At 37.3% G+C, this 18,605-nt stretch overlaps 1 protein-coding gene across 3 annotated transcripts in view; it reads right to left on the reverse strand.

Moving 5' to 3' along the window:
* Positions 1 to 18,605, reverse strand: part of LOC127444264 (slit homolog 2 protein-like) — a 199,330-nt gene that overhangs the window by 94,326 nt on the left and 86,399 nt on the right. For all 3 annotated transcript variants that reach the window (XM_051703541.1, XM_051703540.1, XM_051703539.1), the window contains exons 5-9: positions 6,670 to 6,741; positions 6,173 to 6,244; positions 5,114 to 5,185; positions 1,659 to 1,822; positions 1,149 to 1,281 (exon numbers count right to left, since the gene is read on the reverse strand). In XM_051703541.1, the coding sequence (XP_051559501.1) occupies positions 1,149 to 1,281; positions 1,659 to 1,822; positions 5,114 to 5,185; positions 6,173 to 6,244; positions 6,670 to 6,741 (513 nt within the window). The remainder of the gene's footprint in view (positions 1 to 1,148; positions 1,282 to 1,658; positions 1,823 to 5,113; positions 5,186 to 6,172; positions 6,245 to 6,669; positions 6,742 to 18,605) is intronic.

The following is an 18,605-nucleotide window of genomic DNA, read 5'->3' on the forward strand; positions in this document are numbered from 1 at the left end:
TACAGTCGCTTATAAACTAAAGTGGTACTTGAGGCATACTTAGTGAAACCATTAACTCATGTACCTAATCTTCAGACCAAGTCTGCAAAACTGCAAGCACATTATCTGCTTTACACTCAGTTTACAAGTGTAAAACACACTTTTTGCAAAACCCTAATCAGTTCTCAACATTAGACATATCATTCCAAACTAATAGCTCTTGTGTTTCGTTTGGAAAACACTGCCATTCAAAATACCAGTCATTTATTGATTACCAACACCCAGTGCTCACGTGTAAAAAACACTTATAGCTAATTTCTTCACTTAGAAATTAGAGATTGAGATGAAATACAATGCTTTAAGAAAGAAAACATATTCTGTTTATAGTGTAAATATATACTGAAAATGCATACATACTGAATTTGTGCACATACATGTACAAACTGCCATGCACTACACTGCACACTGAACATGCAAAAGACACAAGATAGTAGTGTTTTACATTTGTCACATCCGTGTGTAGTTGGCGTGTATAAGATCTAATCATTTGATGGATTGTATGTAGAGTTTTGATGCAAAAACACGATTTTGAGAAGAGTTAATATAGTTTTGAATGAAGTGTTTGCTTTTGCAAGAGATGTGTGACGTTTTGCATGTTGTGTGTGTGTTTTGGGGTTTTGTGTGTAGAGTTTAGAGAAAAGGAGCCATAGTTTCAGAAATTGTGTGTAAGCAATTGTCAAAAACTGTAATAGTAATAATAATTTCAGATAATTCAAAGACATTTTTATTATGCCTTGTCATCAACAAGGCATTTCCGTCTGCAGAACTGCTGCTCACTGGATGTTTATTGTTTTTGGCACCATTCTGAGTAAACTCTAGAGACTGTTGTGCATGAAAATCCCAGGAGATAAGCAGTTACAGAAATACTCAAACCACCAGTCCCTGTAATTCAAGTGGCTTAAACAACATAATAAACAAAGTTTTTTTTTTTTTTTTTATGTAAAAATGGCAAAAGGTTTCTGTGAGGGTTAGGTTCAGGAGTAGGTGTAGGGTTAGGGGATAGAATACATAGTTTGTACAGTATAAAATGGAGAATCCTCATAATGATAGGAGTACCAACGTGTGTGTGTGTGTGTGTGTGTGTGTGTGTGTGTGTGCTCCTCACTCACATTTCAGTAATGGTCTCTGGCAGGTTGGTGGGTATTTCAGTCAGGCTTTTCCCCCGGCAGTCCACTATGTTATTACTGCAGGTGCACAGCTCAGGACATTGCAGCACACTACAGGACGAGTGTGACTGGGACCCTGAAACATACACACATACACCCAAAGAAATGACGTGTATGCAAAGGTAATATGATATACAAAGGAAGGTTTAGTTTGAAATAAATGAAAACTTTCTTAAACAAAAATTTGGATAGAAGCAATGTCTTGGTCTGTGTATTGTGACATGAAAAAAAAAATTCAATTTTAAGTGAAGAAATGTTTTGCCTGCATTATCTCTACACAAATAACTTGCCTGAATTGAAGTGAAAAATAGAAAGAATATGAAAGCACTGACAACAAAAGAGCAAATTCTTGTATTTATTCTTGCACACACAAACCCTTATCTCCTATTAACAAACCATATCTAATATAAACCAACACTAAGAACTAACACAGACAAATACACACACACTCACCTGAACAGATGAATTCTTTTTTTTGCACTTCAGCAATGTTGTGGCCCCTCAGGGATGGTGGGGCCATACACTGAGTATAGAGGCCTAGGCGGGGCCTCTGTCTCAACCAATCAGAGAGCCATGCCACATGACAATCACACAGCAGATTATTAGAATGCAGACGACTAGAAATGGAGATAGAGGGAGACAGAGAAAGAGAGAGAGAGAGAGAGAGAGAGAGAGAGAGAGAGGAGAGAGAGAGAGAGAGACAGCGTGATTTGAAGGACCACTGACAGTTGCTGAGATCTAAATAAAACCTGTGTGTATGTGTGCTACAGTATGTGTTATTGATTTTGCATCGCAGAGTTTCATGTTCATTAATTAATGTCCTGTACCTGCCAACAGCACAGCAACCAGCCAACATCCACACACAAACACACACATGCATGCACATACACACACACAAGCACATAGTGATTTCTCTGTTAACTCTGACTCTAGTGTTTTTTGTGTGGTCAGCACCTTCAGGAATGACCTCTGCATCTCTCTGTTTTGTCTTTCCCTATAAACGATTATTGCCATAAACTCAGAGGTCTCAAGAGACTCAAGGCTTTATCTTTTTAAACCATTCTCTTCTCAAACCATATTTACAGTTTTTTACAATCATTTTCACACATTTCTCAATACTGAGAATGCATTTTCAAAACTCTTCATACAATCAGCACCACATCAGTCTATGTGGACTAAACTGTGGATCAGTTTTTATTGCTTTAACGCAAAATCCATTCAGTGACCACATCTATCATAATCATTAAATCTTTTGTCACTCATTTTCAATAACCAGCAAAACTTTATGTAAAAGCAGCATTTAAAAAAAAAAAAAAAAAAAAAAATAATAATTTTTTTGTACTTGTTTGCAAACTGTTTTCAATACTGTTAAACTTCAGTTTAAAACCTCACACAAAATGAAATTTGACAGAATTTACTATATTTCTATAATAATAGTATACTGAAATATATCCACGATCAAGATAAATGAATAAACAAACAATAAAAAACAGCTGATTCCGATTTTAGTGTTTTGTCTTCTGTGCCATTACCAGCTATACAAAAGAACATTTTTGGAATGAATTCTTTTGCAAGCATGGATCAACAAGTAGGTAACAGAGAAAGAGGTGTTAGCAGGAGAAGGAGAGGAGTGCAAATGTGTGGTAGAAAACCAATGAAAGGAAGACCAAGAACTGTAGTCGCTGATAAAATAAGGGCTGTTATCATCAATTATGTGATAAACCATGGTCTATCTTTGAGAGATGCTGGCTTAAGAGTGCAGCCAAATCTCCCATACTCAACAGTGGCACACATTGTGCAAATATTTCAACAAACAAACAGGTAAGATATGCATTCTGCAAGTGAACCTAACAGACCTACATTACAGTGGACAGTGTGTACTGTAAATTGAGATTGCAGAACTACTTGTGTATTTTTCTGACTGTAACTTTGCAACTTTTTTCTTTTTTTTTGTCATTTTGAAATTATTTTGCTATTTTGAAAACATGCACACATATGTGAAAATACAGTAAAGTACACTGAAGATAACTGCAGCATTTGAGATTCATTCCAACAATAACAGAATATTGGTTTACATACAGTACTGTGCAAAAGTTTTAGGCACTTGTGAAAAAATTTCAAAGTGAGATTCTTAAAAAAATAATGACATAAATAGTTTTTATTAACCAATTAACGTCATACAAAGTCCAGTAAACAGAAAAAGAGCTAAATCAATATTTGGTGTGAACACTTTTGCCTTCAAAACAGCACCAATTCCCCTACTTACACCTGGACACAGTTTTTCTTGGTTGTTGGCAGACAGGATGTTCCAAGCTTTTGGAGAGTTCACCACAGTTCTGTTATTTATTTAGGCTGTCTCATTTCTGTCACTTTGTGTAATCCCAGACTGACCCGATGTTCAGTGGGGGGCTCTGTGTTGGCCATGCCATCTGTTGCAGGGCTCCCTGTTCTTCTATTCTATTCTATTCTATTCTATTTGCAAAAAGAATGAGAGTATAATATGTATATTTCCTATTGACACTCTAAAGTAGCAGATATAAATAACCATCTTATGTGCCTAAGACTTTTGCACAGTACTGTATGTAAAAAATCAAGCACACCTTAAGCCAAAGTTAAACATCTTGTAATGACTGCTGTTGTTTGTGTTTATTAGGTCATGTGTTTTTAAGTGACAAAGTATTTCTATTGGGAGAAACAGTGTGCCAGTGTTTTGATAAAATTAATTGATTTTGAGAGATGCATGAAATGTTGTGATGGTTGTAGGGCATTTTGGATGAAATATTAACTGTTGTGCTAGTATAAATGTTGGTAGAAATGACTGTATGAAGAGTTTTGAAAATTTGTTCTCAGTATTGAGAAATGTGTGAAAATGATTGAAAAAACTGTAATGTGCTTGAAATACTATTACAGATGTAACTAACTTTGAATAGAAAACCATGATATTATAAACATAAGGTGGGGGTGGAGGATATGAGTGAAAAAGGAAGGGAGAGGAAATGAGTTTACTGTGTGGAATATTTCTGCATGGCAATAATAATGAATTGCTGGGTGTTTATTTAACTTTGGGCACTTTTCTGAGCGAGCAGTTGATTTTTATTCAAACAGATTTTCAACTTTTTATTTTTGTTATATGAAGGTATCATTAAAGCTGTCTTGTAAACTTTATACCATGCGTTCATAATTTATTTTTACTACTTTTCAAATGTAATTTATGTATAGATTTTAATTATTGAAAGGGGTGGTTCTCATAATTTACTCAACCTCATGCCATCCCAGATGTGCATGACCTTCTTTCTTCTGCTGAACACAAATGAAGATTTTTGTTGAATATCTCAGCTCTGTTGGCCTTACAATGCAAGTGAATGGTGATGAGACCTTTGAAGCTCCAAAAAATCACATAAAGTCCAAATAAAGTAATCCATACGACTACAGTGCTTTAATTTGTATCTTCAGAAGCGATATGATAGGTGTGGGTGAGAAACAGATCAACAGATCAAGTCATTTTTTACCATAAATCTTCACTTTCACTTTCAAAATATGAAAGTGAAAGTGGAGATTGATAGTAAGAAAGGACTTAAATATTGATCTGTTTCACACCTATCATATCGCTTCTTAAGATACAAATAGTTTAGTTAACAAGGACCAGAATACTGAAATATCAATTAGCCACTTTTGTTCATCACACAAATGGGATTCATGACCACACACAAAGGAATCCAATCTAATTTATGCTAATGAAACATACATATTAATGCGATTATTATACCTTATTATCTCATAATGACACTTATTAAGGGCCAGCACGATAAGTGCTGGATATGATGCCAATGACCATCTGAAGGACTGGTTTAATGCTGTTTGAGTGTATGTGTGCATGTGTCGATTGTGTGTGTGTGTGTGATACTCACAATGTCCTGAGCTTGGGCATGTGGTTAAAACTGGCCACTGACAAACGAGTGATATTGTTGTTATTCAGCGTGCTGTGAAACAAAGATAGAAAAAGACAATAATTGTTTAAGACCTATTTTGAGAGCACATACAGTATATGCAATAATGAGACTTAAAGGTATTGTCCACCCAAAAAATTTAAAATTATGTCATCATTTACTCACCTTCATGTTGTTCCAAGGAAGTTAGCTAGCAGATGGTTCAATCTGCTCTTTTCCATACAATGAAAGTGAATAGTGACCACAGTTGTCCTTGGCCCACATTCACTTTTAATGTATGGAAAAAAAAAACAAGGTTGACATTCTGCTAAACATCTCTACTTGTGTTTCACACAAGAAAGTCATAAGTGTTTGGAAAGATGTGAGGATGAGAAGATGATGAAAGAATTTCAATTTTTGGCGGCACTATCTCTTTAATGTTTTTTATATTACAATATTCTGTAAACAACCATATATGGTTGATATGGCATTTCTTTGCAGTACATCTATGTGTGTTTGTTTGTGTGTGTGTGGTTATGTGCAGAGAACCACTTTGTTGATGCATATCTGCTATTTGATACGGAGATTTTATCTCCTAAACCCCCTTCTGTCAATGTGTGACAAAGCATCAAAATAATCCTAATAAAATAATCTGACACAATCCCATTTATCTGTCTTGATTCCATTCCCTGTAACAGGATTGCTCCGCTTATCCCACTTTACAAAGTACATACAGTATGTTTTTTATACAATCAATCAGCACTGCAGGCATGATCTTGACAGTGAAACACACAGTATGCAATCTACATACATCAAAACTCATACCCATTTATCATGAGTATACAGTTTTCTAATCTCAATTCCAATCTAAAAATCAAATCAAGTTCATAACTGGAACAACCCCAAGACTAGTGTGACCCAGCTATGACCTAAGACCTTAGACCTTGCAATTTTTAAAATATCTTTGTAATGGGTTTAATTGAAAAGAACACAGAATCAAACAAGTACACACACGCACACACACACATGCAGTGCACTTACAGTACTTCTAGGTCCCGCAGAGCTCGGAAGGCTCCATCTTCAATGCAGGAAATCTGATTATAGTCCAACTGCCTGAGAGAGAAAGAAAGAGAGAGGTATAATGTCTGCATTTGAAGATGAAGTGATCTTGTTGGCAGTTCTTCTGTTTGGTGTTCAGTTTAGTCATGGTACAGATTTATAAAGCAATACACTCAAAGACATCACTGATCCTCACTAATAAACCACATTCTTCCTATCTATCTCTTCCTGTGATGTCACAATATTTCTGTCTCTCTTTCTCTATTTCTTTCTCTCGCTGTTCTTCACTTTACAGCCTCTTCACTCTGTCTGATGTGCTTTCCTCCACTAACATCTACCTGCACTGCCCACTCCCCCCTTCTGTGTGTGTGTATGTGTGTGCTGGTCAGTTTGCCTGAGCATCTCATTAAAGCACACAATCATTAAATTATTGTGTCACAGCTCTATTTCTCTCTATTTCACACATATAGCAGACTCACAGGTTTTTTATCTCAGTAGCTCCTCTGAATGCTTTTCTGGGGATTCCCTGGATTTGATTCTCACTCAGATCACTAAAAAATACAGAGACAGAAAATTAACAATCATTGTAGTAATGAAGACAATAGATACAGAGGGTTCCAAAAATCTGAGACCAAAATGAAATTCTGGGATTCTTTTCCATTTTAACTTGGAAATAAATAGAAAGTTTTAGTATTTTTACATTTTAAAACACAGAAAATGTATTATGCAATATGAAGAAGGAAAAGTTTAGATTCTGCACTTTTTCTAGGTCAGACTAACTTGTTTCCATTGAAGCACACAATATGCTCTTAGGAACATTATCATATTATGCTGAGACAATACAGATCATCAGGTTTTAAACAAACATGTGGAGTCCAAGCCAGAGTGCATGCTGTCATTAAAGCAAAAGGGGGACATACAAAATACTATGAATATTATTTGATGAATTCACCATTTCATGCAAATGTTTATGCTGAAAATATAATTTGTAATGTAAAATATTTGAATTAAATTATTTAAAAAAATGCAAAATAGAAGCAATTCTACTAGGGGTCTCAGAATTTTGGTCCCCATTGTATTTATTTGCATGATCTTTAGTTCTTTTTGAGTCAATGAGAAAAAGAGGAGAAAGGGAAGGCAGTGTGCAAGAGTAAAATGAGGGAATAAAATAATTAAACATCTCATCAAGATCTTTCAGTGTGAAAACTTCACATAATAGCTTTGTCCTTGTGTGATAAAATAAGACTTACACATAAGAACACACACACACACACACACACACACACATCACTCAATATTCACAGGCATATGCAGACTCTGTCAATGGAAGAAAAATAAACTATGAAAAAATTGGGTAAAAGAGAATGAGAACGAATTATATGTCCCCTCTTTCAAATTCAGCAGCTGCTGTGCGAAGGAACACAATAAAAATGCACAAGCACAACACTCTTTTGTGCATGCACAAGCACGTATTTATGATGAGACTAAACAAACATTTCTAACTGAAATTCCAGGTTTTTCAAGCATCAAAGCAGACATTTAAACTTCCATACCAGCCTGTATTCATCACTCTGTAAAAATGTCATTCTAACGTGAACTGAACTTGAACTGAACGTGAACTGGATGGGAATTGTCTGTAATCTGGTTCATTGACATCTGTACAAGACACCGTCACCAGTTTGCATGCACATTTATTAGATCAAAAATACTTCTAGATTATAGACCAAACATTCCAGATGTCATACAGATGGGAGCAAACCAAACAACATAGAGATCAACCAATATTTTTTTATGACTGATACCAAATATTTATACTAAAGTAATTACAATATGGAGAATACATTTTTAATTATTGTTTTAATTTAGCATTTTCATGCATACAAATAATCAGTAGACTACAACAATAAAAACGTAACATGTATTATGAATATTTTAGCAATAGTGATGATGATGATGATGATGATTAATAATATTATTATTAATATGCCATTATTTTAATACAAAGTTGTTTTGCATTCTAAATGGTTGCACAATTATTATCTTTTAAAAGAATGAAAATGGCAGCCCTTATCAGTAAACCTGTTATAAAAGAATCAATTAAGTAGAAAAGTGTGAATATTGGTAAAAAATAAAAATAAATGTATTGGTCAAACCAATTATTTTTGTTGTCAACAATATGTATAGCCAATTCTTAAATTATTGTTTTATTTTTGCGTTGTCATGCATAGTAAATAATCAATAGACTCAGCAATTTAAACAATATGCATTATGAATATTTTAAAAATAAAGGTCATTATTTTTATTATGCCACTAATTTTATGCAATTTTAAGTTATTTTCCCATCTAAATGGTTGCAAATGTATCATCTTTTGTGAAGAACTTATTATTAAATGCAATCCTGAAGAACCAATAACTGATTTTGATAATATACACTCACTGAGCACGTTATTAAAAACACTATGGTCCTAATAAAGTGCCCGGCATGGCCTGCTGCTGTTGCCCATCCTCCTCAAGGTTTGACATGTTGTGCACTCTGAGATGCTATTCTACTCACTACAATTGTACAGAGTGGTTATCTGAGTTACCGTAGACTTTGTCAGTTCGAACCAGTCTGGCCATTCCCTGTTGACCTCTCTCATCAACAAGGCATTTCCATATGCAGAACTGCCACTCATTGGATGTTTTTTGTTTTTGGCACCATTCGGAGTAAATTCTAGAGACTGTTGTGCATGAAAATACCAGGAGATCAGCAGTTACAGAAATACTCAAACCAGCCCGTCTGGCACCAAAAATCATGCCACGATTGAAATCACTGAGATCACATTTTTCCCCATTCTGATGGTTGATGTGAACATTAACTGAAGCTCCTGACCCGTATCTGAATGATTTTATGCATTGCACAGCTGCCACACGATTGGCTGATTAGATAATCCTATGAATAAGTAGGTGCACATGTGTTCCTAACAAAGTGCGCAGTGAGTTTAAGTAGAAAAGTGTGTATTTTGGCAAAAAAAATATTGCTCAAACCCATTATTGGTCTGTCTCTAAGACAAACTCAGACAAGACAATCAAACTATTTAAATCAAAACATTATAAAACACACACAAAAGCATGGTGGGAGGTGGGTTAGACAGTTAGGGAGGGCTTCAGTGGCAGCATAGAGTGGAACACCCAGGAGGGCATCGAGAGCAGAGAGAGAAACGACAGAATAAAAGAGAGAAAAAGGGTTGAATGATGACCCTGAGCAGCTTTAGAGGAAATGCTTCACTCCCTCTCTTCCTCTTTTCAATAGATGAACAAAAACTAACAGAGGCTTAATCCCTGCTTTCACCCATCTCTCTGTCTTACACTTTCTGTCCTTTCTGCTCCCTTTTTCTTTTCTCCTACTGTGAGAAAAAAAAACTCATAAAACACAGTAAATGCTGAGAGAAGTCACTGTAATCGAATGAATGCTATACGCACTCTGTTATCACAATGTTAATGAACATAAGAAAGAGTTACTGAAGAGAATCCACCTGCAGTGATTACGACCATCAATGAACTTATTCATTTAACTAAATATCAATTATTATAATCACCATTGCCGAAATGCTTGGATTATTTCAAGAGCTCACATGATCAGATTTTAAGCCCCAGTCACATGATCAGATTTCCATTCAGGGTTCCCCAAAGGTTAACCTTTGCACCTATGGAGTGTGCATGTGTGTGTGTTTGTGTCTCTGCAGGGGACGATTTTAATGAAGTGGCTTCCCTCATGCAAAGCAGACCCTCAAAGACAACCCTCTCATTTACAGACATCCATCCACACAGTATGGGACCCTTACAGATCATGAATAGCCAATTGAGCAAGCTAGACCTGTCAGTCAAATTCCTCAGCTGTCAATCATAATGTGAGACAGACACTCAGTCTCCAAAAACCAGACACTGACCACTGTGTGTTTGTGTGTGTGTGCTGAGATGGGGGCAGATGCCTATCTAGATGTAATTTCCATCAGTGACAGATGACAGCACCAATCACAGAGCAGCAGGGAATAAACTGAAAAATGACAATGAGACCTACAGATATTTTCAATATCAAAACTATCCGCTCAAACACACATACTTTCACATACACAAACAAACACTTGTCAAGATGGGTTATATCTTGATCCACTAGGGGGCAGTGCAATCTCACCAGCATGGACAATCAAAAACGCACTCACAAAGTACTGTATGCATTTACTTACTATAGAATTGTATTGTTTTAATATAGCTAAAGCTGTATATAAAATAATAACTATAGACTGAATCTAACCCTAAAAGAAAACTGTTTTTTATCTATAAAAAAAAAAAAAAAAAAGTTTTTTTTTATCTACAAATAGTTTTTCCATATGATTTATGATGATTTCCCCCTGATTTAAAAATCTATTAATATTTAATTAGTAAAAAAAAAATGAGAGAAGCACACTGAAATCCTGTCAGTTTACTATGATTTTTGCACAAAAACAAAAACAGAGAGTCTGCCTCACATTCAGACAACAGAGTGCTGAACAAGACGAGAGGAAGAGAAGGAAGGAAAGCGGGGAAAAGTAAACTGATAGGGAAGAGTGAGTTGAAAAAGAGAGGGAGAAACAGACAAACGGAGATACTATCACATCATTGAGCCTTTGAAAGCAAACGTTACATTACCGGCAATCTGAAAAACCAAAAACAACAGAATCTCGCTAAATGAAACAAGCACACAAACATCAGAGCTGGAAGTGTTTGGATTTGCTTGGACGGTATCAGAAACAGTCAGTTCACTAAGATGCCGAAGTTTGAGACAGGGTTAAATAATCTCAGATATGAGCCTTTTCAGTCGACTGCCAATGTGTGTTTGGCTGGAACGACCCAAAGATGATGAATCTGCATTCTTACACACTCCCATTTTACTTCCTTTATTCTTCTTTCACTTTTTTTATGTTCCTTGTCAAGTACTAATTTCATGATCGACAGAAACAGTGGCCCCAAAAAGTATCTGTGACACAGTGAAAAGATGATCCACACTCCGATAGTGATCTGTTAATGTTTTTATTACATAACTTTATGGGGGAATGGACACAGATGTTTCGGTGCACAGGCTTTCCTCAATGTGTATAACAATCATCATATTCACCATCTTTTTATATACAAACCACATCTCTGTAGCTTCATCACATGACTTTACATTTTCAATCATGATTTGTCACAGGATAGAATCAATTAAAAGATCACCAGGTGCTAACAATAAAAGACACACATTTAAATTTCAATACAATTTACCCACCCAAATACATCTGAATGCAAATTCACAAAAACACCACAAGTCACAATCAACACTACACACAAGAATTCACGAGTTCACCTCCTTGCCTGATCCTAGGAAGAGGTAAATATTATGATAATGGTAAACATGTTTGGCTTGCTGTCCAAGGAGAGGGAGGGCACAAATGAGAGAGAAGGCCTGATCTTAGATCCCCCCATTTATTAACTAATGGATGATGAGAATAGGTGGAGTTGGGGAGGTGGAGGTTTGCCAGAACCGATGAGCGCCGGGAGAGAGGTGAGCTCTGCTTATTTTCTGCATGTTTTTGCATAATTGATTAATAGGATCAGATTAGTAGGCTCCTCCTGAACCTTTGTTTATAACTCCATTTCACGAGTTCACCTCCTTGCCTGATCCTAGGAAGAGGTAAATATTATGATAATGGTAAACTTGTTTGGCTTGCTGTCCAACGAGAGGGAGGGCTCGAACGAGAGAGAAGGCCAATCTTATATTCCCCCCAAAAAGGATTAAAGATTAAAGGACAACAAGATTTGGATAACATGGAGAGCTGAATATTTGTATGGACGGAAATAAGATCCCCCCAAAAATTAAAAAATTAGAAGGGAAAAAAAAACAATTTGGGCCCTGCCTGATGCACACCATGGGGGTAGAAATGCTCCGATTCTACTTGCGGAGGCAGCCTCACACCTGGGGGACAGAATGGAGGAAGGTAATAGTTGAGCTGAAAGAGTTCCCTAGAACCTGTTATAACACCCAAAGAATAGGTCTCCTGCGGGAGTGTGTTGGGTCGGAGAATTGAGGTCCAGACCCGAGGTCTCCCGAGTTGTTAGGATGTTGGGCCTCGACGGAAATGAATAAAGACAACCTCTGACCCTAGACCTATTGCAAAGATGCCTAACCACTCTCCGTTCAGGCTATCCTTCACACAACACATCTAGAACAATGGACACTACATTCATTCTCTTGAATGAATGTAGAGGTTGTCTGGCGGGCTGAATTTTTTTAATTCCTTTAGTGAGGAGAGAAATTTGGGGGTTGTTTAGTGAGGGGTGCTGTTGGCCATGGATTAGTTTGTAGAAGAAGTATATGCTGCTTAGGTACTATACTTTGATTGTTCCAGATTGCAAATGCTTTAAAATATGGAGGTGGGTAGATAATGAGAAGATAGAGATGAGTGAATAATCGGGGCAGGGAATGCTGTTACTTAGATGGAAAAGCTTGAAGCTGTTCCAGGCTGTCCAGTAAGTTTGGAGTGTTCTTGGGGAGATTGCTTGAATTATGAGGTCACGAGATAATGGAGCTGTGGAGGTGTCTGAGTGGATGGTTTACTGGAAGATCAGTTCCGAAAAGGGAGGCACTTGAGTTGGATTCTTGTCTGCTTCTTGGGCCAATGTCCTGAATTTCTGGAAGAGAAAACGAGAGAGGCAGTCAGCAATTTTATTTTTACGACCTGGGATGTGTTGTGCTTTGATGATGAATTGGTCGCAGGCGGAGATGCAAATGAGATGTCTTAATAGTGGCATGATTTTCGGGGAATGTGAACAGCCTTTATTGATACATTGGACTGTTCCTTGATTGTCACAGTGAAAAAGTATGCTTTTAGATTTCCATTCCTTTCCCCACAGATGAGTTGCTGCTACAATAGGGTATAGTTAGAATAAGGTGGTGGAAATGTCTGATTTGGAAAGAGCAGATAATTCTGGGGGCCAGGTGGAAGAGAACCAGTGGTTTTGAAAGTACCCTCCAAAACCTACAGTAGGGGCAGCATCAGTGAATAACTACAGGTCGCTGGAGGTGGACAGGAGGTCTTTGTAGAAGAAGGAGAGTCCATTCCATTGTTTGAGAAATGAGAGGCATAACTGTAAATTGGCATGGCAGGCTGAGTTTAAATGTACTTGGTCATTTAGAGCTGGAGGAGATGAGGCTAGGGTGAGGAGGTGGGAGATGAAAGGGCGACCTCGGGGCACTATACGCATAGCAAAGTTGAGATGACCGAGCAGGGAAAGAAAATCACGTTTAGTGCTTTGAGGGGAATCCAGGAGGCTGGAAATGATTATAATGATTCTATCAATTTTTTCCCTGGGGAGAAAGGTTTAGAATTTGATCATGTCGAGATTGATTCCCAAGAATTCGATGGTAGAGGGCCTGAAGTTTTCTCGGGGGAGATGGGGAACACATTTACAACAGTGGAGAGGTGGGCTGCTGGTGGGGAGTTGTTTGGGGAAACAGTGAGAAAGTCATTCGAGCAGATGGATAAGGATGGGAATTGCGTAGTTATTTGACATGATCCAGCAGAGGGCTTCGGAGAGCATATCAAAGATTTTGGGGCTACTTTTGCAGCCGAAGGTTAGTCAGATGACAAAGCAGTATTTGTCTCGCCAGCGTATCCCGAAAAGGTGCCAGAAGTCGGAGTGGATTGGCATAACTTTAAAAGCAGAGATGTTGTCGACTTTAGCGAGCCAGGCCCCTTGGCCGGCGATTTTAATCAATTTAATAGCTTGGTCTACGTCGTGATATTGAAGAGAGTACTCGTCAATTGGGATTAGACTGTTGATGCTTGGGTAGAGGTTTTCATGGGTTGCTGAAAGGGTCAATGATAATATGCTTTTTTCCTGAGAATTTCCTTGTAGCAATCCTGATGGGACTGATGCAGAGTTTAAAGGGGGAGAGTCAAAGGGGCCAAAAGTGAAACCTTGATCTAGTTCCTTTTTTAGGATAGTGTCGACAACCTCTGGTTCTGCAAATGCTGACTGTAAATTATTGCAGATTATGCTGGTATCTGGTAGGCTTTCTAGACCTGGGTCAAAGCCTTGGCTTAGACCAGAAAGGAGAAAGTTTGTGAAATCTTTGTTTGGGTGTTTTTTTTTTTTTAGTTCTTTAGCCAAGAGAGAGACATTGATAGGAGAGGAGGGGTACTTTTTTAGATCTTTATTATTTCTTGCAGAGGATTTGTACAATGGGCAAATAAGGTGGGGGCGGGCACCACCACAGTAATTACAGATGTGGAGAAAGCGACAGTGTTGTCTAGGGCAACCAAACTCAATGAAGTTGTTGCATACTTGCTTTCCTGAATTGAAAGTAATTATTCAATTGTTTGTATTTGAATTTGAGGAGATTTGTGAGTTCCTTGGCTGTGGGACATATGAGGTTGATTTGACGGTTTTGGGAGTTGATTTAGGTTCTGGAATGTGAGAGTTGATTAGAGGGCAAGAGGAGGATTGGTGATCTGAAGACCTACAGATGGCACAAGAGACACTGCGACAGCTGAGAAAAACTCTATTGTAGAGTCCCATGACTTGGGCGCCCCAGTATGGACATTGGTTCCAATGGGTAACTCTTGTTGCTTTTTAAGAGGCCCTGCCCTTTAGGCCGATTAATAGATTTGGCCAGTTCCAATTCTACCAACAGCCTTGTCAACAGATAATAACAATGTTCTATTTTTTTTTTTTCTTACACTTATTTTTATTTTATTTTATTATTATTATTATTATTATTATTTTTACATTTTGAATAAATATTGTGTACAATTTTATTAAAGCAATTCTGTGCACATCACATCTGCCATTGTATTACTCTATGTGTATATCGGCATTATATAGGCCACCCTGCTTGTTAGATATAGGCATTGGCCATTGAAAAACCCATATCAGTTGACTACTAGTTCACATGTGCCAGATTAGTCACAGCTGATGTTGAGTTGGTTCCTCTTGCTAGTAGTTTAACTCCACTAACAGCTGAATCACAATGATAGCAACATTGAAAGTGAATTAGTTACCAGTACTCTGTGAGCATGAATGTATGATTCACAGTTTCTCTCTCTCTTTCTCTCTCCCTCTCTGTTAACAACCAGTGGTTTTGGGGAGACCACCTGTCACCCATGAAAAGGTCATCCACACACACATTACCAGATGTTAGAGGGATCTGTGGAGAAATTAGCACTGATCATTTGCTTTCCCCTGAGAGGCTCATTAGTGAGGTGTTTATGAACTGGAGGAATTCAGCACTCGTCTTGTAAGCCAGGCACAGACTGCCCTCCTTCACATACACAAATGCAGAGACACAAATATTGGTGAGGTGAGCATGCAGTTGTTCAAACTTATTTAGTTCTCATGGTTCAACAGTAAAAAATTATGCTGAGCCAGCTGGCTCTACAGTTCAGATTTTTACTTGCCTTGCCAACATTTTCACTGAACTGTTACAAAAAAATATATATTTGAATTATAACAGTGTTTTTGTATGTGCAAGAAAAATATTTTATTTTTCGTTAAATTAAAAAATAAATAAAAATCAAGTTAATTTAATTTTGAGTTAATTTAACTACATGACACTTTTGCTGAAAAACAATGAAAGATTTTTTAATAACTTTCAACCCATTCTTACTGATGTTTCCAAGACTAACATAAGTCACTATTTTAAGTCAACTTAACAAAACCTCATCTATGTAAGCCAGCTAGATAGTTTTACCTTGGTGACAAAATAGTTTATAAAGTTTAAGAACATATGTACAAGATCAACAAATGTCTTTTTCCAGGATTTTGTGACAACGCAGTACAAGCCCAATAGGGCAAGTGATAGTTCCATCAACTGGCCTGAAACTCTCTCACACTTGCTCCAGGCCAGCAGACCAATCCACATTTTTGTACCTTGGTCCAATTAAAGTTTGGATCAGCAAGGCCAGACTATAATCACTTATTAAAAAGAATGAATTATGGAATCAGTGATTGGAGATAAACTGATAGTGTCTGAAACAGAGGGCTGAGTTCAGGGTCAAAAAGAGTGCGAGATATGATTTAGCCAATATTCTGTGGGTGTACACAGACAACCAACAACTTTCCCACAACCACTGGTTTTCCCTCTGTCTGTCACGGCCTGTGTGCCATTCTCTTTCTCTTTCGCAGTCTGTCTGTCTGTCTGTCTGTTTCTCTCTCTTTAAGACACACAGATTAAGACACACAATTGAGACTAAGAAACACTCAAAGATGAAAGATAGGAGATAACTGCTTCCCCTCCCCTCTTTCTTTCTCTCCCTAAATCTTTTCAAGATGTTTTAAGTCTCTTTTTAAAAAAAATCTATTTGCCATAGATTCCAGCAGACAGTTTGTGTGTGTATATGTGGGTGAGTCAAACTAAAATATTCCTGTTCAAATACAGACGAGGCCTCAATGTTGTCTTTCACACACCCGCAAACTTCACTCAGGACCAATGGCTACACACACAGCTGCTTGAGTCCATCTGTCCTTTCCACACTCAATCACACACACACTAAAGGGATAGTTCACTCAATAATGAAAATTCCGTCATCATTTGCTCATGTTGTTTCAAACCTGTATTACTTTTTTTCATAAGAAAAAAAGTATTTTCTCTTTACAATGAAAGTGAATGGTGACCATAGCTCTCCCTGGACCCCATCCACTTTACAGTAATTGCATAGAAAAAGAGCAGCTTGGATGTTCTTTTGGATATCTTTTCTTGTGTGTGTTCCAAGGAAGAAAGAAATTCATACAGGTTTTGAATGACCCTTTAAGCCCACGTTTCATCACTTTAAGGATGTGTCTATCAGGGCTGTTGTTTTTGGAGCTTTAAGGTTCAGTTTCCCAAATACGCACACATACACACACGCACGCACGCACACACACACACAGTTAAGTAGATGAGCTCTTATGAACAGTTTCTAAATGTCTGAATCTACAATTACAGTTTATTGTTTGAAAATCTCATAGAAAACAAAAAGAGAGAGTAAGAGAGAGAGAGAGAGAGAGAGAGCGAGAGAGAGAGAGAGCGAGAGAGAGAGAGAGAGAGAGAGAACGGTGTGGTTTTTCAGTCACACTCAATCTGCCAGTGGGAATTACATACAGCCGTCGAGGATTTCCTTCTGTAATTTACAGCTTAACAATCACAGCAGTTTGTGTGTGAGCGTGTGTGTTTGCATGTATGCGTGTGTGCCTCACATTTGTAATAGCAGGTTGCTTACGAGAAGTTTCCCTCGGCATAAACCATCATGAACCAATCAATAAAACGCAGCTGTTAAGATGTCAGCTTTACATATCTGATTACATTACATATGAAACACACTCAAACATTATCATCTCCCTCTCTTTCTCTGACCTTTCCCACAGTTCCACTATCATGTGAGTTCATCAGGAACAAATAATGATGGTTTTCAGGAGATTTTGTTTGAAGGCTAATGGAAGGTTCTGTTAACGCCTAACCAACCCATAAACCATTGCTGAAGAGTGGTGTTGTACTGCGCAGTATTCCTCATGTTTAAACCACATATAGACACTTCAGGGAATCGTAAAGACACTGATTTACTGTCTCATTTGAATGAATTCCATGACTTAAGTACAGTTTTCAGTGTTTTATATTTTTGAATTATGCTTTCTCTCTCTGATGCCCATTTTTCCTGCATGCTTTGTGGTTAAAATTCTTGTCATGGGATTTTCTTTTTTGTAATTTCAGATGTGTACACACACACAGGAGGTTCAATATATAAGTATGAGAGCCAAAGCAAACATACAAATAAAATTTAGAGATGCAAAGTATGAATGAAAGTCATGAACTTTCTTAGTAAGCAGCGAACTGCCTTTTGACTAAAATGCATTATTGGAAATGCATCATATAAGAAAACAAATCATGCAACCCTTACAAAAAACTACTATGGTGGTACCATGGTACAGTGATGGTAATCAAATGGTAATAACTTGCTACTTTGATATATACCTTGGCACTGAATGATTAACATTCATCTTTTTTGCCATATACATGGACACTCAATGTACTTCAGAGAATACTATGATACTATGGTGCATGGTACTATTGCAACAGTAAAAAAAAAAAAAAAAAAAAAAGTGGCAAATTTTGGTACTTTTATGCTAGAAAACACATATCTGGTCATGAAAAGACACACACACACACACACACACACACACACGTGCACACGCTAAAGAGGCATGACTTGTGAATGTCAAGATATTTAAATTATAATAACAATCTCAATAGAGAAACCTGTGGACTGCGGGATCAAATTACCATGAAATACATGAGTGTGTATGTGTGTGTGTGTTTGAGATAGAGATAAAGAGAAAGAGTCTGTCTGTTTAATTGTCTTTGAATGATAATGTCCCACTCCAT

This window comes from Myxocyprinus asiaticus, chromosome 7 (genome assembly GCF_019703515.2).
Source record: "Myxocyprinus asiaticus isolate MX2 ecotype Aquarium Trade chromosome 7, UBuf_Myxa_2, whole genome shotgun sequence".
NCBI lineage: Eukaryota > Metazoa > Chordata > Actinopteri > Cypriniformes > Catostomidae > Myxocyprinus > Myxocyprinus asiaticus.